This window comes from Microcaecilia unicolor, chromosome 2 (genome assembly GCF_901765095.1).
Source record: "Microcaecilia unicolor chromosome 2, aMicUni1.1, whole genome shotgun sequence".
Classification (NCBI taxonomy): Eukaryota; Metazoa; Chordata; class Amphibia; order Gymnophiona; family Siphonopidae; genus Microcaecilia; species Microcaecilia unicolor.
The window spans coordinates 158,691,318-158,716,345 of record NC_044032.1 but is presented as its reverse complement, the minus strand read 5'-3'; the positions used below and the strand labels follow the sequence as shown (position 1 = coordinate 158,716,345).

The 25,028-nt window shown below is 46.5% G+C and overlaps 1 protein-coding gene across 8 annotated transcripts in view; it reads right to left on the bottom strand.

The window, feature by feature from the left end:
- PPIP5K2 (diphosphoinositol pentakisphosphate kinase 2) overlaps positions 1 to 25,028 on the bottom strand; it is a 397,208-nt gene that overhangs the window by 65,369 nt on the left and 306,811 nt on the right. For 5 of the 8 annotated variants that reach the window (XM_030193432.1, XM_030193434.1, XM_030193435.1 and 2 more), the window contains 3 exons: positions 19,426 to 19,584; positions 15,338 to 15,511; positions 10,543 to 10,606 (listed from right to left, as the gene is read on the bottom strand). In XM_030193432.1, the coding sequence (XP_030049292.1) occupies positions 10,543 to 10,606; positions 15,338 to 15,511; positions 19,426 to 19,584 (397 nt within the window). The remainder of the gene's footprint in view (positions 1 to 10,542; positions 10,607 to 15,337; positions 15,512 to 19,425; positions 19,585 to 25,028) is intronic. The other 3 variants (XM_030193437.1, XM_030193438.1, XM_030193440.1) reach the window with 1 other exon arrangement.

Sequence of the window (25,028 nt, the reverse complement as noted above, 5' to 3'; positions counted from 1 at the left end):
GGCTGCAGAATCATAGTCTTATGAGCAAAGTTCAAGAGTTGTGCTATAGCCACTCTATGTCGTTGATCTCCTTGCCTTTTCGGTCCAAGCCTGTGGGCTTGTTCAATCCGAAGAGGTCCCGCAGTGTCCGTAGTAAACAAGGCTTCAAGAAAACCTCGCAGTTCTGCCTCGGTAACCGATTCCGGAATGCCCACTACCCAGTGGTTGTTGCAAAGTGAACTGTTTTCCAAATCATCAAGTTTTTCCTCTAGGGCCTGTACTTTGGATGTGAGCTTGCGACACGCCACCTCCGCAGGCAGGATGGCATCTTCCACTTCAGCCAATCGCACCTGAAAAGCTCCGATATCCACCTTGAGGCTCTCTAGGTGTTCTTCCACTGAATCCATTTTATCAAAACGTTTCTGGAATTTATCTCCCCAAGTCTCATCCGTAAGCGAGGCCACTTCCTGTGAAATTTCTGCTGCCCAGAAAGAGCCCACCAAAGGGCCAGATGAACTAGCAGCGTCAGCCATCTTGGAATCTTGGGTGGGTTTTTTTTTCACGATCCTTAAGCTGGAGTTTGGACACCATAGATAGTCCAGAGGGGAGGGAGAGTCCACCCCAAGAGTAGAGAGTCAAAATTCATCAAAGAAGATGCAAAGGCAAGTATCCAACAGTTCAAGGCAGCAAAAACCAAAACAAAATGCTGTCCAGTTCTCTCAGCTCACTTGGACCACTATGCAGAGCCACTTGCGGAGGGGGGGGAGGGGGAGAACAGCAAAAAGCAAGAATATATAAATAAAAAAAATTTTTAAAGGGGGGTGAGGGAACAGCATATCAGTAAAGCTAGGCTGTTACTGCTGCTTGGAAGAGGCTCCAACCTGGCCTAATGTGTCAAGTGTTGCTAACCGCCTAGTCCCTGGGCAGATCCAGGACCCCACAGCCATCCAAGAAAGCAGCTGCAACAGACGTTGCCAACTGCCAAAATTAATTGAGCAATCCCAGTGGGTTTATTAAGCACCTCTGCCACATGTTGGGCACCTGTTTTATAAGAGAAGCATTGTCCTGAATAGCAATGGCAGTTATCACAGCAGGAGCAGCATTTTGTACTCTCCATAATACGTTGTCGATAATTACCTCATGCAAGTTTGCAGAGACTAAAATCAAGCCCAGTGCTGAGGACCACATGGGATGAATTCTAGCATAGGCTGCGAAAATAAACAATGCAACCCGAGTTCCCCTGGGTAAACAAAAGTCAGCAAGCTAGAATCCTCCCCTGAACCAGCCAGAAAAGCTGGAAGACTGCAGTGCCAGGAACGCTATCCAAGTGACAAGATTCAACTCAGCCAATCCCTTTCAGTTGCTGTGCTCCATTAAGTTCAGCACTGCCTTTTTGCTGCTTTAGTGATTACTAATCTATGCCTTTTTGCTGCTTTAGTGATTACTAATCTCTAAGTGGAGTAGCTGCCTAATAGTTAGTATAGGAAGCTGAGGACCTGGAGAACTTAGTTGGCTGCTCCTTGTGACTCTGGGCAAGTCACTTAACCCTCCACTGCCCCAGGTACAAAAACTTAGATTATGAGCCAACTAAGGACAGAGAAAGTACCTGCATATAATAAATGTAAACTGCTGTGGTTGTAACACAGAAAGGCGGTATATCAAATCTATGATACCTTACCCCTTTATAAAAGCAGTTATTACACAAGAAACAAACAGCCAGTGCAAGTGAGGGGAGGAAGAAGTGGGGAGGAAAAACCTCTGACTCCTGAGGAAATTCCTTCAAGCAAGCTTTTTCTGTACATTCTCTCGCTCACTATTTTAATTAAGAAAGAGCAACAGCCTTTATACAAAAAGTACTCCTAACTCAACTGAAAAGACTGCTCTCCAACTGGTTCAGGAGCCCAGAACAGAAGCTGCACAGTTACATCAGGGGCGTAGCCAGACACCCAATTTTGGGTGGGCCTGGGCCCAAGATGGGTGGGCAGAAGAACCTCTCCCCGTCCCACAGGTGATTTGGTCTCTCCTTCTCTCGCCTGCATACCATATGGTCTCTCAAACATCCCCCCTCTCCCGTATACCTTTTAAATAGCAGATTTTCACCAGCAGCGAGCAGCAACTAATACACACTGCTCATGTTGGCCCCACACCCTTCCCTCTGATGCAATTTCCTGTTTCCGCCTAGGGAGAAATACATCAGAGGGAAGGCTGTGGGGCCGGTGCGAGCAGTATGTATGTCACTGCTCACTGCAGGCGAAGATCTGCTACTTACAAGGTATACAGGAGGGACACTTGTTGGGAGTTTTCGGCTGGTGGGGCTTGGGGATCCCTGCCAGCCACTTCATAGGTATGCTGCTACTGGGTGGGCCTGAACCCAAAGTGGGTGGGCCTGGGCCCACCCTTGGCTACGCCACTGAGTTACATATCACCATCTGCTAGACAGAGAGAGAAATACTGAAGATATCATGCTGCAGGGTGCTCTTATAGGGCACAGCTCATAGCACAGCTCTTCCACATCTCCATCTGCTGGTGAAAGGGCATAATCCATAGGTTCTGAATTGCTCTGGCTTGGATGCGAAGGAATAAGTCTTTGCTGTCACTCCTACTCCTAGTGAAGCATTATAGTGAATGATACATACCTGTAGCAGGTGTTCTCCGAGGACAGCAGGCTGATTGTTCTCACGACTGGGTGACGTCCGCGGCAGCCCCCACCAACCGGAAAAAAGCTTCGCGGGACGGTCGGCACGCAGGGCACGCCCACCGCGCATGCGCGGCCGTCTTCCCGCCCGTGCGCGACCGCTCCCGCCAGTTGAATGACTAGCAAAAGATGAAACACACAACTCCAAAGGGGAGGAGGGAGGGTAGGTGAGAACAATCAGCCTGCTGTCCTCGGAGAACACCTGCTACAGGTATGTATCATTCACTTTCTCCGAGGACAAGCAGGCTGCTTGTTCTCACGACTGGGGTATCCCTAGCTCTCAGGCTCACTCAAAACAAGAACCCAGGTCAATTGAACCTCGCAACGGCGAGGGTACAACAGAAATTGACCTACGAAGAACAACTAACTGAGAGTGCAGCCTGACCAGAATAAATTCGGGTCCTGGAGGGTGGAGTTGGATTTACACCCCAAACAGATTATGCAGCACCGACTGCCCGAACCGACTGTCGCGTCGGGTATCCTGCTGGAGGCAGTAATGAGATGTGAATGTGTGGACAGATGACCACGTCGCAGCCTTGCAGATCTCTTCAATCGTGGCTGACTTCAAGTGGGCCACTGACGCTGCCATGGCTCTAACACTATGAGCCGTGACATGACCCTCAAGAGCCAGCCCAGCCTGGGCGTAAGTGAAGGAAATGCAATCTGCTAGCCAATTGGAGATGGTGCGTTTCCCGACAGCGACCCCTAGCCTGTTAGGGTCGAAAGAAATAAACAATTGGGCGGACTGTCTGTGGGGCTGTGTCCGCTCCAAGTAGAAGGCCAATGCTCTCTTGCAGTCCAATGTGTGCAACTGACGTTCAGCAAGGCGGGTATGCGGCCTGGGGAAGAATGTTGGCAAGACAATTGACTGGTTAAGATGGAACTCCGACACCACCTTCGGCAGGAACTTTGGGTGGGTGCGGAGCACTACTCTGTTGTGATGAAATTTGGTATATGGAGCATGAGCTACTAGGGCTTGAAGCTCACTGACCCTACGAGCTGAAGTAACTGCCACCAAGAAAATGACCTTCCAGGTCAAGTACTTCAGATGACAGGTATTCAGTGGCTCAAAAGGAGGTTTCATCAGCTGGGTGAGGACGACGTTGAGATCCCATGACACTGTAGGAGGCTTGATAGGGGGCTTTGACAAAAGCAAGCCTCTCATGAATCGAACGACTAAAGGCTCTCCAGAGATGGCTTTACCTTCCACACGATAATGGTAAGCACTAATCGCACTAAGGTGATTCCTTACTGAGTTGGTCTTGAGGCCAGACTCTGATAAGTGCAGAAGGTACTCAAGCAGGTTCTGTGCAGGGCAAGAACGAGGTTCTAGGGCCTTGCTCTCACACCAAACGACAAACCTCCTCCACTTGAAAAAGTAACTCTTTTTAGTGGAATCCTTCCTAGAGGCAAGCAAGACACGGGAGACACCCTCAGACAGACCCAACGCAGTGAAGTCTACGCCCTCAACATCCAGGCCGTGAGAGCCAGGGACTGAAGGTCGGGGTGCAGCAACGCTCCGTCGTTCTGCGAGATGAGGGACGGGAAAACACTCCAATCTCCACGGTTCCTCGGAGGACAACTCCAGAAGAAGAGGGAACCAGATCTGACGGGGCCAAAAGGGCGCTATCAGAATCATGGTGCCGCGGTCTTGCTTGAGCTTCAGTAAGGTCTTCCCCACCAAAGGTATGGGAGGATAAGCATACAGGAGGCCGGTCCCCCAATGGAGGAGAAAGGCATCCGACGCTAGCCTGCCGTGTGCCTGAAGTCTGGAACAGAACAGAGGCAGCTTGTGGTTGGTCTGAGAGGCGAAAAGGTCCACCGAGGGGGTGCCCCACTCTCGGAAGATCTTGCGTACCACTCTGGCATGGAGCGACCACTCGTGCGGTTGCATGACTCTGCTCAGTCTGTCGGCCAGACTGTTGTTTACGCCTGCCAGGTACGTGGCTTGGAGGAGCATGCCGAACCGGCACGCCCAACGCCACATCCCGACGGCTTCCTGACACAGGGGGCGAGATCCGGTGCCCCCCTGCTTGTTGACGTAATACATTGCAACCTGATTGTCTGTCCGAATTTGGATAATTTGGCAGGACAGCCGATCTCTGAAAGCCTTCAGTGCGTTCCAGATCGCTCGGAGCTCCAGGAGGTTGATCTGCAGATCCTTTTCCTGGAGGGACCACAGACCCTGGGTGTGAAGCCCATCGACATGAGCTCCCCACCCCAGGCGAGATGCATCCGTCGTCAGCACTTTCGTGGGCTGCGGAATTTGGAATGGGCGTCCCAGGGTCAAATTGGTCCGGATGGTCCACCAGAGCAGTGAAGTGCGGCAACTGGTGGAGAGGCGGATGACATCTTCTAGATTCCCGGTGGCCTGAAACCACTGAGAAGCTAGGGTCCATTGAGCAGATCTCATGTGAAGACGAGCCATGGGAGTCACATGGACTGTGGAGGCCATATGACCCAGAAGTCTCAACATCTGCCGAGCTGTGACCTGCTGAGACGCTCTGGTCTGCGAAGCCAGGGCCAGGAGATTGGTGGCCCTCGCTTCGGGAAGGTAGGCCTGAGCCGTCTGGGTATTCAGCAGAGCTCCTATGAATTCCAGAGACTGCGTTGGCTGGAGATGGGACTTTGGGTAATTTATCACAAACCCCAGCAGCTCCAGAAGTCGAGTAGTGCACTGCATAGACCGGAGGGCTCCCGCCTCCGAGGTGTTCTTGACCAGCCAATCGTCGAGATATGGGAACACGTGCACTCCCAGCTTGCGTAGGTAGGCCGCTACCACCACGAGGCACTTTGTAAACACTCGTGGGGCAGAGGCGAGCCCAAAGGGCAGCACACAATACTGAAAGTGCCGTGCGCCCAGGCGGAATCTGAGATACTGTCTGTGAGCTGGCAGTATCGGGATGTGAGTGTATGCGTCCTTTAAATCCAGGGAACATAGCCAATCGTTTTTCTGAATCATTGGCAGAAGGGTGCCCAAGGAAAGCATCCTGAACTTTTCTTTGACCAGGAATTTGTTCAGGCCTCTCAGGTCTAGGATGGGACGCATCCCCCCTGTTTTCTTTTCCACAAGGAAGTACCTGGAATAGAATTCCAGCCCTTCCTGCCCGGGTGGTACGGGCTCGACCGCATTGGCGCTGAGAAGGGCGGAGAGTTCCTCTGCAAGTACCTGCTTGTGATGGGAGCTGAAAGACTGAGCTCCCGGAGGACAATTTGGTGGCAGGGAGGCCAAATTCAGGGCGTATCCGCACCGCACTATTTGGAGAACCCACTGGTCGGAGGTTATGAGAGGCCACCTTTGGTGAAAAAATTTTAACCTCCCTCCGACCGGCAGATCGTCCGGTACGGACACTTGTAGGGCGGCTATGTTCCCGTGGATCCAGTCAAAAGCCCGTCCCCGGCTTTTGCTGTGGAGGCGCAGGGGGCTGCTTAGGCGCACGCTGTTGACGAGAACGAGCGCGCTGGGGCTGTCCCTGTGCCTGACGAGGCCTTCGGGCCGGCTGGTTGTACCTACGCTTTGCAAAAGAATAGGGTGCAGCCTGCCGGGCCCGGGAAAAACGTCCACCTGTGGAGGTGGATGCTGAAGGCACCCGGTGGGAGAGCTTGTCGAGGGCGGTTTCCCGCTGATGCAGTTGGTCCACCATCTGCTCGACCTTCTCACCGAAAATGTTATCCCCCCGGCAAGGGACGTCGGCCAGTCTCTGCTGGGTGCGGTTGTCCAGGTCAGAGGCACGCAGCCATGAGAGCCTGCGCATCACTATACCTTGGGCCGCAGCACGAGATGCCACGTCACAGGTGTCATAGATACCCCTGGACAGGAACTTTCTGCACGCCTTCAGCTGCCTGACCACCTCCTGATAAGGCCTGGACTGCTCCGGCGGGAGCTTCTCGACCAGGTCCGCCAGTTGTTGCACATAGGTCCGCATGTGAATGCTCATATAGAGCAGGTATGACTGGATGCGGGTCACGAGCATGGAGGATTGGTAGGCCTTCCTCCCAAACGAGTCCAGAGTGCGAGACTCCCGCCCCGGGGGCGCCGAGGCGGTATCCCTCGAACTCCGTGCCCTCTTGAGAGCAGAATCCACGACCGCCGAGTCATGGGGCAATTGGGGCCGCATTAACTCTGGGTCGGAGTGGATCCTGTATTGGGACTGCTTTCTTGGGAATGGTGGGGTTAGTTAACGGTCGCACCCAGTTCCGAAGCAGTGTCTCCTTGAGGACATTGTGCAGCGGCACCGTGGAGGACTCTCTAGGTGGCGATGGATAGTCGAGGACCTCGAGCATCTCGGCCCTCGGCTCTTCCACAGAGACCACGGGGAAGGGAATGCTGATAGACATATCCCGCACAAAGGAGGCAAAGGAGAGGCTCTCGGGGGTGAGAGCTTCCTCTCCGGTGAAGGCGTGGGGTCCGAGGGAAGGCCCGTAGACTCCTCTGAGGAGAAATATCTAGGGTCCTCCTCTTCCCCCCACGAGTCCTCATCCTCGGTATCGGACATAAGCTCATGTAGCTGAGTCCTGAACCGGGCCCGGCTCGACGTCGAGGCACCGAGGTCTCGGTGTCGTCGAGCGGTGGACTCCCGCGCCGGCGGGGACGGAGCTCCCTCCATCGACGTCGACGGGGACTCCACCTGCGTGGCGGTCGAGACCGGCGCCGCAAGCGGCGGCGGTGTCGACGACCCCGGCGCCGGGCTAGAGCTCACCGGCGCCACAGACATCGGCGCCAAGGGCGCAAGCACCCCCGGCGCCGGCACAGCCTGGCGCATCAGCCCTTCCAGGATCCCCGGAAGGATGGCTCTGAGGCACTCGTCCAGGCCCGCTGCCGGGAAAGGCGGTGAGGCCGGTAGGGGTGTCGGTGCCAGAAGCTGATGGGGGCCAGGAGACGGCACCGAGGTGCCGGAACCCTGACGCGTCGGTACCTCCACGACCGACGGGGACCTCTCCTCTCGACGATGACGCTTCGGCGCCGCCTCCTCTCCGATGTCCGGATGCACCGAGGGCGACCGGTGACGACGCTTCTTGTCTTTCTTCCGATGCGCGTCACCGGTGCCGGGAGGTATGGAGGAGGAGGAGGACGATCCCCCTCGGTCCCGAGGAGCCGGGTCTGACAGGGTTCAGTCCCGAGGGCCACGGGCTGAGGGAGTGACCGGGGCCGACTGCCCACGCGGCCGCTCACCTCTACCCTCGCCAGCGGACCGGCGGGCCGACGGGACCTGTTCTCCTGGGGTCGATGCCATCGGTGCCGATGTCTCGGGCATCGATACCGGTACCGAAGGACCGGGCGTCGATACCGATGCCGTCGAGGTCGACGTCGAGGGGCCGGCGCAAGTTCCAAAAAGACGGTCCCGCAGAACTTGCCTCGCAACCTGAGTCCGTTTCCGGAGACCGAGACACAGGGAACACGACTTGATATTGTGCTCCGGCCCGAGGCACTGGAGGCACCAAGCGTGGGTGTCGGTCTGCGAGATCGGCCGGCCGCAGCGACCACACTTTTTAAATCCACTCGGGACCCTTGAGGACATCGACGGAAAAATCGCGTCGGCGAAGTCAAAGTCGTCAATGGTGGCTGAAATCACACCACGAAAAGGAAAACGACCGTGCGGCCACTAGGCCGCAATGCGGCGTCCCCGCTGGAAGCGAGGGAAAAAGGGAGTGCGTGCTCCACACGCGCAGGGTTTCTTTTTTTTTTTTTTTTTAAAGAAACCGGACGGTAACTAAACAAAGTTAAACAAAGAAAAAGCACGATCCGCGTAAACGCGATCGAAAATCCGGCGGCTGAATCAGAGAGAGCGGCGAGGCACGACTCTCTCCAGACGCGGAAAAAAAGGAACTGGCGGGAGCGGTCGCGCACGGGCGGGAAGACGGCCGCGCATGCGCGGTGGGCGTGCCCTGCGTGCCGACCGTCCCGCGAAGCTTTTTTCCGGTTGGTGGGGGCTGCCGCGGACGTCACCCAGTCGTGAGAACAAGCAGCCTGCTTGTCCTCGGAGAATACCTGATACATGGAGAGCAGAGCCGGCATGCTATGCTGGTCCTCCAAGTCACACGAGGACCCTTTCTTCCCTCTCTATTAGTGACAAATGGAGGAGTAACAGAATGGTTAGTGCTTTGATCCTGGCAGCCTGGGTTCAATTCCCACTGCAGCTCCTTGTGACCTTGGGCAAATCACTTAATCATCCACTGCCACAGGTACAAAAACTTAAATTGTGAGCCCTCTAGGGATAGAGAAAGTACCTGCATATAAAGAAGTACAGCGCTTTGTACATCTAGTAGCACTACAGAAATTATTAATAACAGTAGTTGTGCCTATGGGTGTGGTTAATTTAGTTATTAAGATTCCAGGATCCATCCCAGTGCCTGTCCAGCTTAGATCTCCTTCTGAGATCTATAGTTTCTTTACTTTACTTCTGGGTGCCTAATAGCCTTAGATAGGGTTTAGCGAGAAATTGTTTCTTCTGCTTCTTCCATGCTGTATGAATGTGGTGCCAACATGGCTTCTTTAGTCTCTCTGTGTAGATATCCTTGGGAACTTGATCTAGATTCTGTGCCTTCCAGCTTACCACTGAGTTTAAAGACATTGGTTAGATAGTGATCGTGATTCTTTCTGAATAGAAACAGCCACTGATTGTTTTTTTATGGGTCAGTTGTGGTCCTGAAGCATGTATAATGGCATTTTATATAACATAATTTCTATTTAAATGTCTTAACATATACATAGTAACACAAAAATAGGCTGGCATACGGTTCCAGTGTATATACTTAAGGGTTGATATTCAGCATGGATTTAGTGGGTAGGAAAGGCTCCAGTCTACATAAGCCACATTGAGCTGGTTGGCTGGCTGTTGACATTCAGTGGCTGAACTGGGCAGTATAGCTGAATATCAGCTCTGACTGCCCAGAAGCAACCTGGGCAGTGCCTGTGCAACTTGGGTGCAGACCCGGAAGTTAGATGGGTACCGGCACTATTTAGTGCTGGTGCATGCATACCTAATTGAGCAGATAGGACGGCATAAAAAGCAGCCCAATCTTTGCCCAGTTAGACGTATGGGTATTGGCACTAAATATCAGCTGCTACCTGCATAACGAAGACCCAGATATATAATGCCAGTACCTAAATATATGTTGATGTTGAATATCAGGGTCTAATTTAGCCAGCAGCAGTCAGCGCTTAAGAAAAAAAAACTTACCACTGCAGGCTGAATATTGACCTGTTAGAATTTCAATACTAAAGAACATTGATGGCAAATTAATTGTTGATTTTTGTTTAAGCGTTGTCTGTCTACAAAGTGCACAATCTTAAGGGTCAACTGTACGTTTTTATTGGGATTTAAGTTTCCACTTTTATTTGGCTGAGAAAAGGCAGGTTATTGTGATTTAATCTTGTTTCTTTACTAAGTGTGCTGCAAGCTAAGGGCTCAGTAACAATGTTAATGTGCATTATTTAATGCAAACCCCTTTGTCAATGATGACTATTTATTAATAATTTGATAACTAAGCAGCAAAAATGAATAGTTTACCTCAAAATCATGACCTATGCAGCAGTTTGATATCTGTAGATACATTTCTGATTTACTGACATTTTTAGAACATGCAAAACCTCATTTCTGATTCTCAAATCTTGTGACTGATTCAAACCACATAAATAAAACAAACTCCAGAAACACCATTAATAAATGTCATCTAATTAAAAATGGCAAGCATCATGTCTAGTCCTACTATTTCTGGACTATTTCCTGTCAGTTCTAAATGAATTGAACTTATAAACGCATTAACATGCAAACATTATAGCACTTTAGCAACCAAAAGTGCATTTACATGCAATGCTTAAAAGAATGGCAGTAACAGTGACTACAGTTCCAACTGGACATACTTACCTAGACCACTGTGCTTTTGTTCTGCATGCCTTGTAGCTCGCATATGACTGCTTTCAGATACAACCTAAATGTGAAAAAATTATAAAAATAAGGAAAAATACACAAATTAAGGTATGCCAAGCCCATTAAACTTGAGACAAAGCCTGCTCCAGCCATCGTTAATAAGCTGCTTAATGAATATTAGTGGAAATACACTGAAGATAGATAAGGATGATAATTCATGCAAACTCCCCATCTGTTGCAAGTCCAGTTCTTACGAGGTCCTTGATATGAAGTGATGCAAAGCAAGCATTCAGAATGAAAACAGGTACATGAACAAAGACAAACATAAACACATGGTGGATAATTTACACACGCTTTTCTGCTACCAAATTCACACACCTACACTTCCCCTGTTTTGGAAGAAAAAAAATGAAAAGGAAAGACTGGCATCCAGACTGCTGATGCCACAACAGTTACTGTTCTGTGCATGGGTCTGAATCAGTAACTGGCAGTTCATTGCCCTAATGGATAAATGGACCCTTCCTCCTACCAAAGAGCTCCTGTTGTTGTCAAAGACAACTGAAACTGATTTTAAGAGGGAGAAATAAAATGACAGAACACCTTCCATTGCCCTATACTATTATTTTAGCATTAGGTGAAACAAAGGGCAAGGTTATAACATTCTAGTTGTAACAGTTTCTATACTACGTAACTTACCTTGCCACAATTCTCAGAAAAAACCAAGGCCTCTGTTTACTAAGGTGCACTAGAGTTTTTAGCGCTTGCACAAAATTAGCAAGCACTAACTATGTAGACACCCATAGGAATATTGTGGTGGGCGCCTACACAGTTAGCACGCGCTAAAAGCACTAACGTGTCTCTAGCGTGGCTTAGTAAAAGGGGCCCCAAGATTCTTACTGGACATATATTAGAACCATTAAAACTTTCTATATGAATTTAAGTTGGCAAAACCAAGTGCTTTAATCAACTGTTTTATACGTATATACCTACATGGGTGCTTATGAGGACCTTATTTAAAAGTACTTTTATTTCTATTCTTCGTTTGTCAACATCTTTTGTGAATTAGGTGTTAAGAAGCATCTAACTGAACAGTAAAATCTAGAATTTCTAAAGCTGTTACTTATGCAACAGCAATATGGACCAATTTCTAATTAACCTTAAAAAAACAAAACATATAAGTACATAAGTATTGCCATACTGGGACAGACCAAAGATCCATCAAGCCCAGCATCCTGTTTCCAACAGTGGCCAATCCAGGTCACAATATACCTGGCAAGATCCCAAAAAAGTACAAAACATTTTATACTGCTTATCCCAGAAATAGCGGATTTTCCCCAAGTCCATAATGATCTATGGATTTTTCCTTTAGGAAGCCAGCCAAACCTTTTTTAAACTCTGCTAAGCTAACCGCCTTTACCACATTCTCTGGCAATGAATTCCAGAGTTTAATTACACGTTGAGTGAAGAAACATTTTCTCCAATTCGTTTTAAATTTACTACATTTTAGCTTCATCGCATGACCCCTAGTCCTAGTATTTTTGGAAAGCATAAACAGACGCTTCACATCTACCCATTCAACTCCACTCATTATTTTATAGACCTCTATCATATCTCCCCTCAGTTGCCTTTTCTCCAACCTGAAGAGCCCTAGCCGCTTTAGCCTTTCCACATAAGGAAGTCGTCTCATCACCTTTATCATTTTTGTTGCCCTTCGTTGCACCTTTTCTAATTCCACTATATCTTTTTTGAGATACAGCTACCAGAATTGAACACAATATTCGAGGAGCGGTCACACCATGGAGCATTAAAGGCATTAAAACATCCTCATTTTTATTTTCCATTCCTTTCCTAATAATACCTAACATTCTATTTGCTTTCTTAGTCACAGCAGCACACTGAGCAGAAGGTCTCTATCATCAACAACGACAACTAGATCCTTTTCTTGGTCTGTGACTCCTAACGAGGAACCTTGCATTATGTAGCTATAATTTGGATTCCTCTTTCCCACATGCATCACTTTTCACTTGCTCACATTAAATGTCATTTGTCATTTAGACGCCCAGTCTCCCAGTCTCGTAAGGTCCTCTTGTAATTTTTCACAATCCTCCTGCAATTTAACAACTTTGAATAACTTTGTGTCATCAGCAAATTTAATTACCTCACTAGTTACTCCCATCTCTAGGTCATTTATAAATATGTTAAAAAGCAGTGGTCCCAGCACAGACCCCTGGTGAACCCCACTAACTACCCTTCTCCATGGAGAATACTGACCATTTAATCCTACTCTCTGTTTTCTATCTTTTAACCAGTTTTTAATCCACAATAGAACACTACCTCCTATCTCATGACTCTCCAATTTCCTCTGAGGTACTTTGTGAAACGGCTTCTGAAAATCCAGATACACAATATCAACTGGCTCAGCTTTATCCACATGTTTGTTCACCCCTTCAAAGAAATGTGGTAGATTGGTGAGGCACGATTTCCCTTCACTAAATCCATATTGACTTTGTCTCATTAATCCATGCTTTTGAATATGCTCTGTAATTTTGTTCTTTATAATAGTCTCTACCATTTTGCCTGGCACCGACGTCAGACTCACCGGTCTATAATTTTCCGGATCTCCTCTGGAACCCTTTTTAAAAATCGGTGTTACATTGGCCACCTTCCAATCTTCCGGTACCACGCTTGATTTTAAGGATAAAATACATATTATGAACAATAGCTCCGCAAGTTCATTTTTCAGTTCTATCAGTACTCTGGGATGAATTCCATCCGGTCCAGGAGATTTGCTACTCTTCAGTTTGTAGAACTGCCCCATTACATCCTCCAGGTTTATAGAGAATTCATTCAGTTTCTCCAACTCGTCAGCTTCGAATACCATTTCTGGCACCGGTATCTCACCCAATTCTTCTTCGGTGAAGACTGAAGCAAAGAATTCATTTAATCTCTCCGCTACGGCTTTGTCTTCCCTGATTGCCCCTTTTACTCCTCGGTCATCTAGCGGTCCAACCGATTCTTTTGCTGGCTTCCTGCTTTTTTTTTATGTTTCAACGGTTTTTTATTGATGACAAGTCAATACCAACAAAACCATCAACCAATAACAGCAAATCCAATGGCAAACCATACACAATAAAGATAGATCAACTTAAGTGGTCATCAAATTTTTTATACCAGTGCGTCCCCCCTCCCCATCATTGTACAATCCGTATGTTCCACATTTGTATTGTTTGCTTGTAACAGACATCCGACTATGCAAAGAAAAAGATCGGTAGCTGTCTAAACTTTTACCAACATAGAACCACATGGATCATCAAGTGATTACTCCCCCCCTTACCCAATACCCCCCCTCCTGGCTTCCTGCTTTTAACACACCTAAAAAAAACTTTTTACTATGTGTTTTTGCCTCCAACACAATCTTTTTTTTTTAAGTTCCTCTTAGCATTCCTTATCAGCGCTTTGCATTTGGAGTATAAAAATGACTGAATTTATAAATAAGTGCTTCTACATTTTTTTCCCTATAGGGAAAGCTTTTACATGCAATACTATGGAGCTGAGGAACTTAACAACTATGCTTTCATTTGAATTGGAAACTCAAGTTTATTCACTTTCCTTTGGGGGTACACACATCTTCCTAGATTTGCTAATTGTTCATGTAAGTAGACATAATTTTAAGTTAAAATCAAAATATAATAAGAGAAGTTAGAAACATTCAAGAACACTTAAAACAGCAATGCAACTGAAACTTTTCAATCATCATTCTATTTTTTATGTTATGTCACCTGGAGGCTCATTTTCAAATCACATAGATTTACAAAATTCCATAGGTTACTAGGTAATTTTGTAAGTCTACATGCTTTGAAAATGAGTACCTTGGTTCTTTCATGACTATTTTTGTCCCAGTAACGTTTTTTTTGTCATTTGTTTTTGAAATAGAAGTGTGTGTTCTGTGGCTATGCCACATGTATTTAGGAAGTTCCTTCACAGAATTAATGTCACCATAAAAGAAATATTAATTAATTTTAAAAAGAAAAATATTAATCACTAGCTGCTAAATGAATTATAAAAACACTTGGCAGATTTTTTGCTTCCATAGTTCTGCAACCTAGATTCAAAACTGCTCGGTGAACCACTGCTAGGTAATTTTAAAAAGGCTATTCTTATGTCATTATATCCACTGGCTAGCGGTGTGTTTTGATCCATTAGTTAGTATATTCTCATATTTCTACAAACATTCAAAATAAAGCACAGTTCAATGGAAGGGGTACTGATTTTGACTTCTAAATCAGGTATCAAAATACCTTAAGCAATGCTAAAGAACACAATGGTTAGGATCTAGTGTTTATTTCTTGTATCATTAACATCAGACCACTCAAATTTTGTAAGCCCCAATATACTAAGTTTAATAGTATCCGATCATTAATGTTTGGGAATATGTTGCAAACACCTATCACCAGAGATGTTATTTTTGAAAAGTCTTAAAGGACAACTAAACCAAAGTCAAAAACCAATTGCATTATATAATCAAACTACGCTGTTTCCATAGTTCTTTAAAATAAACCAATCTAAAAGTGGCTTTACATGGAAACAATGTTTTCTTTGTTCATTGGTGAACAACATTCATTTATCTTCACCAACTATAATTACTAAGATATCATTTTACAAACTTATCAAATGATCACTGAGTTTTCTTTTTATCATATTCCATAACAAAGGGATTAGATGTCCTTAAAGACCTGTGGGTTGCTGTCTGTATGTACGAGATAAAATGTGTAATGAAGTAAAGTTTAAAAACCTGTTGCCATGAGCCAAAAATACTTGATGTGAAAGCCAAAGATTTAGGGGAGACAGGGGAAGAAGTGATTTGATCCCCTGATCTGCGTCTTCGACGCCCAGTACCCACACCACTGGTGTAATGCATCCAAGTACCAATATACTCTGGGCTAGACACACTCAGGGGGCTCGCTTCCTGGAAGTGAGAAAGGGGGCAAAAAAAAAACAGCAAAGCATGGAAAGTTAGATACAGAACCAACTGATCAAAAAAAAAATTAAAATTACAGTTTGTTTGCACCCTTTTATACACTGTGCTAAAAGTACTGAACAGTCAATGAGCATCTTTTTAAAGAGGAGCACAATGTTATTGTCTGTGCTCCTTACTTTCTCAATGGCAAACTTAGGGGGTCTTTTACTAAAGCTTAGCTCGAGTTATCTGCAGCAAGGCCCATTTTATTCCTAAGGGCTCTGCTGCAGATAACTCAAGCTAAGCTTTAGTAAAAGACCCCCTTAATGATGATTTAAATGGAAAACCAATAATAGCAGTTACCAGATCACTATAAAACTGTGCACACACGGAGAACATAATTTACTGGAAAAATACTTGCTGTACAATACACAGAGCATCCCTCATATTTTCTATATAAGAAATGGCCTGCATTTTAGAGTTTTCATGTTTACTGATCCTGTCACACATTTCTGACTTCCAGCACTGCTACCAGTGATACCTCCATTTAAAACATCACACTGGAAATGACTTGGGGGGGGGGGAGTGATCTTCTCTGGGAGATGTGCAATAGCTTTGAATGTCTGAATAAAGATCCATGTAATTGTAGGTCTGCCACTTTAAGGAAAATAATTTAGAAGCCTAAGTTAAGGCATCTTATTCCTTTGAAGCAACTGCTCCAGGCATCAGAAGCTCAAAATGTTACAGTTGAAAAAGTCAAGCACTAATGTATATACCAGAACAGGAAGGCATGACAAAAAGTAAAGCAGTTATAAAATGCAGTCTGTTCATTACTTCTACTCTATCTGTTAAAGAAAACAAACTGACTTACCTGTAGATGCTGTTCTCCAAGGGCAGCAGTTCTTACAGATTGGAATTTTTATTTGACAGCACCCAGAATAAAGAATGTAAACTGAAGTTATTTACCATAAACAAAATTAATCAGGCACACAAAAGGGGTATCATCATCTGACAGCACGGGGATGGAAGAGCTTCCTGAGTTCTGAGCAGACGTGGCCTTTCTTGTATGCAGAAGTCCTCTCAGTCACTCCAATTATTTTAAAGCTCACAATGGAGGTGGGCAGAATTGTGTGCCTGATTAATCCTGCTATCTACAGTTAACACCTATTACAGATAGATAACTTTACATTCTCTGTCATCAAGTAGGATTGAATCAGGCATGTAAATCCCAAGCTAAGAGCTTCTCCAGTTTCCAAGGGAAATGTCTCAGTGTTGAGGATCAACCCATTCAAATGATTACTCAACTTTTGCATCAATTTCAAAGATAAATTGGTCCATATTACTTGATCAACTGCTCGGCCTCTAACTCGAGACTGGTCTAGGCAGTTGTGTGATATGAAAGTATAAATCAGTACTGCCTAAACGTTCAGCTAATATGACTCCATTTTAACACTTAAAAATTGATGTGACCCCAAATCATGATGAAAACAGCAGACCTCCATTCCCCACTCCCACTCAACTTATGCAAAGCATGAAGGGCACAGAGGTGGCAATTGTAGCAGCAGTCAACACAGGACTATAATTTTCCGGATCTCCTCTGGAACCTTTTTTAAAAATTGGTGTCACATTGGCTACCTTCCAATCTTCCGGTACCACACTCGATTTTAAGGATAAATTACATATTTCTAACAATAGCTCTGCAAGCTCATTTTTCAGTTCTATCAGTACTCTGGGATGAATACCAGGTCCAGGAGATTTGCTACTCTTCAGTTTGTAGAACTGCCCCATTACATCCTCCAGGTTTACAGAGAATTCATTAAGTTTCTCCGACTCGTTAGCTTAAAATACTATTTCTGGCACCAGTATCACTCCCAAATCTTCCTCGGTGAAGACCGAAGCAAAGAATTCATCTAATCTCTCCCCTATTGCTTTGTCTTCCCTGATCGCCCCTTTTACTCCTCGATCATCTAGCGGTCCAACCAATTCTTTTGCCGGCTTCCTGTTTTTAATATACATTAAAAAATTTTTTACCATGTGTTTTTGCCTCCAATGCAATCTTTTTTTCGAAGTCCCTCTTAGCCTTCCTTATCAGCGCTTTGCATTTGACTTGACATTCCTTGACATTCTTATTATTTTCAGTCACAGAACCGCAGACAGAACGTCTCTTATGCCATGTCTGCTTTCTCTTTTGTGGAGGTGAAGTAGATTGAACAATTTCCACTGCCGCTGGCGGCAAGTCCATGCATCCAAACTCTTGTAGCGCTTTCCACGCCTCAGTGAATGTGCGGACTCTCCGAGACTGTCCTGCTATTGTGAACAACAACCCAAATGGGTACAACCAGCAATAGCGGTGCCCACTTTTCTGCAGATATTTAGTGAGTTCTCAAAAGTCCCTCCACTTCTGTAGTGTCACCTTCGCCAGGTCTTGAAAAACCGTGATTTTCAAATTTTCCCATGGTATTTCACCCATGAATCTTGCCTTCTGCCACATCTTTTCTTTAATACCATAATCATGAAAACAGACCACAATGTCTCTTGGGAGTGTATCTCGTCTTGGCCCCATGCTTCTGTGGGCACGATCGAGCTTAATATGGATTGCGGGAGCCTCACCTTGCTCACCGTCTTCAGGGCCCAGTAGATTAGTACAGATCTATTTGATAATTTGCTCACAGCTTTTATTTGTGTCAGTCTCTGGGACCCCTTTGAATCTTAAATTACACCTTCTGGTACGATTTTCCAGATCTTCAACTGTCTCTTGTAACATCTCACGCTCTTTCCGTTCCGTATTAAGCTCTGCAAACAGTGTCTCTATCTCCCCCTCCAAGCTCTCAAGTTTCTCCTCAGTCTGTCCCATCGGTTCCTGTCTAATTATTATTATATATAGATGACTATAAATTGTTACTTTTTTGTGTCTAGCATTCGTTTCCATATTATATATTGTAATACTCAATTCTCATTTACTTTGTTATTTCTATTTAATATATACTAACTTGTATCACTTTTTGTACTGTTAATTACAATAAATTGTTAGCCACTTTGAACCTGATCTATTGGGATAATGTGGGATATAAATAAAATAAATACATAAATGTTTAGTGCCTCATCCTTGACACATCTCTTCTGATCTCACTGCATCAGCTCCTGCCTCTATGCCTATCGCAGCCCGCTTTTTGCTGAGGACAACAGTAAGTGGGATTTCTGCACTCCTGGTCTTGTTTGCATGCACTAAGACTGAACCCTCTCTCATGAACTGAATGGTCCTTGGAGCGCTACAGTAGGGCATTATTCACAAGTAGCAGTGTAGCTCTGAAAAAAAGACAGTAGGAATCCATGGCCATAGAAAAACTTGGATGGGAAAAAACAAACTAACAAAAAAAAACATACTGAGGAACCATGGTGCAAGAGATGCACATGGGAAATGCTGCACCTGTCAGAAAGGCTGAGAGATACAATAGGACACATTTTATGTTTTGTTTGAATATACAATATCTTTTAAATGTGGGTTGGGTATGGGGACAGGAAAGAATACTATGGAGATGGTGATAGTGCATGGACAGAAAAGAATTGACTGGAGAAGGTCAGGAAACGGTAGCAATATGATGGGGGTGTCCCGTGCACACTTTTACTCCAGTACTTTTCACTAGCCTGCCTTATCACTTCTGGCTCCATTAGGCAGTGCTAAACTTCTGGCCCTGTCACATGCCAGGCCCTTTGCCTCCATTAATCCATGCTGTCTAGTGTGCTCTGGAGCTTTACAAAAAAAGCTTTTAGGTGTGCTCCTTGTCAAGTACATGTATTAGACAGCAGAGAGGGTCCTCTGGCAGCTATCCGTGAAACAGCAAGGACCCAAACACATCCTAAGAAACCTAATCAAATTATATACATAGATGAAGCATGGAACTTGCATGAATAGAAAGACTTACTTCAACTGAATTTATCTTTTTTGATCGTGGAAGCGGAGACTTTCTGTGTATGACAATTGGATCAGAAACCAATGGCTTGAACATTATCAGGGATCGGTCCGGTTCATCCTTTTTGAAAATGTTTACTTCTTCATCACTATCATGACTGGGGGAAGCTTTCTGCATGAAAAAGAAATAATTTTCTTCTGTATATGCATTTTAAAACCATAAACAATATAAATTACATTCTGCCATCTAAGGGGGGAAGTTATCAATGTGAGCTACCATTAAAATGGGTTATTTTATCACAAATCGTGCTAGTTTAGCAAAGGCTAGTCACATTTTATGCAATGGGACCCTGTGTTGAAATAGCATGACAAGGGTAGCCCACATTGATAACTTCCCCCCTAAATGAAAAATATGACTTATCCAAACCTCAATTTCATACTGTTTAAAGACAAGTGGGGAACACATAGAGACAATGGCTCATGAAATTCTTTCCAACCCCTCTCACATCTAAATTCATGTGTGTATATGTTGGGTAACATAGCATATGATGGCAGATGAAGACCCGCATGGTCCATCCAGTCTGCCCAATAAGGTGACCAGAGCCACATCTGCCACTCTGTGCTCCTTCATGATCAAATACTGGCACTAAAAATAGGGTAGTCACACAATCATGGAGGAGTAGTTTTACAAGCTTGGTTGCAGTAGAGCCAATCTATTGTCAATATTTGATTAAACCAGCAATCCAACAATGTTGCACACTGACATTTTATTTACTATCAACTATAAAGTGTCTCCCCTCCCTCCTGAGATACACTCATAGCATAGATTAGAAGACAATTTTTGGGTAGGTCAACAGGTTGGATGGATGGGTACTAGAGTTGCCAACTTTTTGAAAGAGAAAAAACAGCAACCTGATGCACCCATGCTCTGTCCCTACCCCACTCCATGCTCAACCTCTACCTCACTCCCAATAACTTCAATGAGGGTAGCAGTGCAGGCTTCCGTGGCTGCAGGCCAATTGAGAGCTAAGAGAAGTACGAAAGACTGCACTCTTCAGCCCCATTGAGCCATGGTCCTCCAACACACATATGGAATTGAAGCTAAACACATACCGCATCCAGAGAACCTCCTGGCCCTCCACCAACAATGGATACAGAGCAGAGCAAGGTCATTTCCCCATAAAACTCACCATACAAAGAAATTTTGGTTTCTAGTATAATCTCAATGACACATTATAAACTAATTTGAAAAAAATCTATAAAACAAAAGTCACTCAGAACCTAGAGCAAATCTACCATGCCAGCACTAACTTCCAAAACAAAGATCCTACCTATGAAAAGGCAGTGCTTTAAATATTATAGTGCGGCCCTAAAATACCAATACTACTACTACTTAACATTTCTAAAGCGCTACTAGGGTTACGCAGCGCTGTACAATTTACATAGAGGGACAGTCCCTGCTCAAAGAGCTTACAATCTAGAAGACAAGTGAACGGTCAATCCGATAGGGGCAGTCAAATTGGGGCAGTCTGGATTTACTGAACGGTAAGAGTTAGGTGCCGAACGCAGCAATGAAGAGGTGGGTTTTAAGCAGAGACTTGAAGATGGGTAGGGAGGGGGCTTGGCGTATGGGCTCAGGAAGGTTGTTCCAAGCATAGGGTGAGGCGAGGCAGAATGATCGGAGCCTGGAGTTGGCGGTGGAGGAGAAGGGTACTGAGAGGAGGTATTTGTCCTGTGAACGGAGGTTTCGGGCGGGAACGTAAGGGGAGATGAGGGTAGAAAGGTAGTGAGGGGCAGCAGACTGAGTGCATTTGTAGGTAAGAAGGAGAAGCTTGAATTGAATGCAGTATCTGATTGGAAGCCAGTGAAGTGACCTGAGGAGAGGGGTGATATGAGTAAATCGGTTCTGGCGGAATATAAGACGTGCGGCAGAGTTCTGAACAGATTGAAGGGGGGATAGATGGCTAAGTGGGAGGCCGGTGAGGAGTAAGTTGTAGTAGTCAAGGCGAGAGGTAATGAGAGTGTGGACGAGAGTTCGGGTGGTGTGTTCAGAGAGGAAAGGGCGAATTTTGCTGATGTTAAAGAGGAAGAAGAGACAGGTCTTGGTTATCTGCTGGATATGCGCAGAGGAGAGGGAGGAGTCAAAGATGACTCCGAGGTTGCGGGCAGATGAGACGGGGAGGATGAGGGTGTTATCAACTGAGATAGAAAGTAGAGGAAGAGGAGAAGTGGGTTTTGGTGGAAAGACGATGAGCTCGGTCTTGGACATGTTCAGTTTCAGGTGGCGGTTGGACATCCAGGCAGCAATGTCGGATAAGCAGGCTGATACCTTTGCCTGGGTCTCCGCGTGATGTCTGGTGTGGAGAGATACAGCTGGGTGTCATCAGCATAGAGATGATACTGGAAACCATGAGATGAGCCCAGGGAGGAGGTGTAGATTGAGAAGAGAAGGGGTCCAAGGACAGATCCCTGGGGAACACCAACAGATAGGGGGATGGGGGTGGAGGAAGATCCATGAGAATGAACTCTGAAGGTGCGTTGGGAGAGATAGGAGGAGAACCAGGAGAGGACAGAGCCCTGGAACCCAAATGAGGACAGTGTGGCAAGAAGTAAGTCATGATTGACAGTGTCAAAAGCGGCGGATAGATCGAGGAGGATGAGGATGGAGTAGTGGCCTCTGGATTTGGCAAGGAACAGGTCATTACAGACTTTAGAGAGTGCTGTTTCTGTCGAGTGTAGACGGCAAAAACCGGATTGAAGTGGATCGACGATGGCGTGAACACGACAATAGGAACAAGACAAGAGGAAAACTGAACAAGACAAATTACTATAGAATGCTACATAAAAACATCATGCTAACAGAATACCTCAGTCACACACACAGAACACAAATGCCAAATACAGAACAAGTGACCACAAACTCTAGAAACATAAATTAAACAGAAACCAGACCATGCATATAGTACAACACCAGAGAAACAAGAAAGAAAGGCATTTCCTCATGTGCAAAATATAAAGATGGCTCTGCCAGGGATGGTGTTAGGGGTTGCAAGTGGAGGAGTGGCCTAGTGGTTAGGGTGGTGGACTTTGGTCCTGGGGAACTGAGTTCAATTCCCACTTCAAGCACAGGCAGCTCCTTGTGACTCTGGGCAAGTCACTTAACCCTCCATTGCCCAATTATGCCGCATTGAGCCTGCCATGAGTGGGAAAGCGTGGGGTACAAATGTAACAAAAATAAAAAAAAAAATAACAACTAGGGCCACTGTGCTTGGCTCCCTAGCCAGAGAAAGACCAAAACCTGCTGGAAGCTGAAGGCGCAGCCTGGTAATGGACTTTAGGGTCCTCTCCTAGATTTCTGCCCTGGACTCCAGCCATGTTTAAAACCAGTTCTGGCAAGATGCTCATTCCAAATCTGACAAACTATATTCACAACAAAGAAAATAAAATAATTATTTGTGCCTTTTTGTTGTCTGGTCATTTTATTTTTCAAATCATATTGGTCCCAGTCTCTGGTTTCTGCTTCCCTCTGTCTTCTCTTAACTCACTTGCTAGGCTCTCCTGTCTATTTGACATTTCTTCTTTCTCCATGTCCATCATCTTCCCTATAATTCCTTGTCCAGTATCTCCCCGCATCATCATCATTCCTCTGTGCACCTATGCACCCCATGCCCAGCATCTCCCTTCTGTGTTCCTATTCCCCCCTCTCCAGTGTCCAGAATTGTATCTCTCTCTATTCCCACTTCCCCCCTCTGTGCTCATACAACATCCCCATACAGTGTCTCACATTTGTGTCCCTGACCCTATGCTCCCATCTAATGCCCATCATCTCCCATCTGTATCTGTACACCTCCCTATGTCCCCTTCCTCCCTCCTCCACACCAATGTGTCCCTCTCCTCTCTGACCCCACCCCATCCAGCTTCTCTTCCGCTCTCTTCCCTTCTTATGCTTCTGGCTCTTTCTCTCACTGTAGATTCAGCATTTGACCCCCCCTTCCTTTATCTCCTTGTCCAGCATCTATCTCCCTTCCCTCTAGCACCTTTTTCCCTCCGCTCCAGCCCTCCTAGCAAGTCCATCTCTCTCTCTCTTCCCCCTTAAGCCAGCTCCTGCATATCCAGCACATCTCTCCCTTCCCTCCAGCCCCCCATACATATCCTCCACCTATCTCCTTTTCATCCAGCACCCCCATATGTCCAGCACCTCTCTCCCTTTCATCCAGGCCCCGCTACATGTCCAGCACCTCTCTGCCTTTCATCCAGGCCCCGCTACATGTCCAGCACCCCTCTCCCTTTCATCCAGGCCCCGCTACATGTCCAGCACTCCTCTCCCTTTCATCCAGGCCCCGCTACATGTCCAGCACCTCTCCTACACATTTCCTACATCCCCCCCCCCCCACATATACAGCACCTCTCTCCCTTCCCTCCAACACCCCCCCCCCTTCACAAGTCCAGTACCTCTCTCCCTTCCCTCCAACCTCCTGCCTCTCGCAGGTCCACCACCTCTCCCTTTTCTTAAGCCCCTTTCCTTCCCAGGGCCAGCACCTCCATGTCTTCCTTAACCTCCCCCCACAAGTCCAGCACCTCCATGTCTTCCTTACACTCTTGCCCTTTCATCCAGGCCCCCCTACATGTCCAGCACCTCTCTCCTTTCCTCCAGCCCCCCCTGCATATCCAGCACCTCTCTCCTTTCCCTCCACCCCCCCCCCCCTCAGAAGTCCAGTACCTCTCTCCCTTCCCTCCAATCTCCTGCCACTCACAAGTCCACGACCTCTCCCTTCCCTTCAGCCCCTTCCCTTCCCAGGGCCAGCACCTCCGTGTCTTCTTTACCCTCTCCCCACGTCCAGCACCCTCCATGTCTTCCTTAAACTCCTGCAAGTCCAGCACCTCTGCATCTTCCTTATCCTTCCCGGCAAGTCCAGCACCTCTCCCTTTCCTTCAGCCCCCTCCCCTTGCAGTGCCAGCACCCCACTGTTTTCCTCACCCTCTCCTATCCCCACCACAGCATTTGCATTAACACTATCTGTGCAGCCTGGCAGCAACTCACAGGATGTGGCTTTCTGCTCTGGGGCCATCCCTCTGCCGCGTCCTGCCCTGCGTAAACAGGAAGTTGAATCAATGCAGCAGAGGGAAGGCATCAGAGAAGGATGTCGCATCTGAGTTGCTGCCAGGCAGCGCTGATAGCAAAGTGCAAGCACTGTGGCAGGGGTGGGAGAGGGTGAGTAAGACATTGAGGTGCGAGGGACTGGGTCCGGCTGAAGGGATGGTGGTGAATCTTATGTGGCTGTGCTTCTGGGTGGGCCTGGGCCCACCTATATCTACGCCCCTGGCTCACTCATCTGGGGGGGAATAACTAGCAAACTACAGATAGTGGTTTTAAACTCAAAAAACTTCAAGACATATTACCCATCATTCTACCTTCTGGACATTAAGGTAAAATTATGTCCTACTTGATAATTTTCTTTCCTTTAGTCGCACCAGATGAATCCAGAGACATGTGGATTGTGTCCGTCTACCAGCAGATGGAGATAGAGATCACTGACTTGAACTCAGTAATATAGGACGGATAGTTCCCCCCAACAGTCAGCAAATCACATATCAAAGAATGAGAAAAAAAACAAC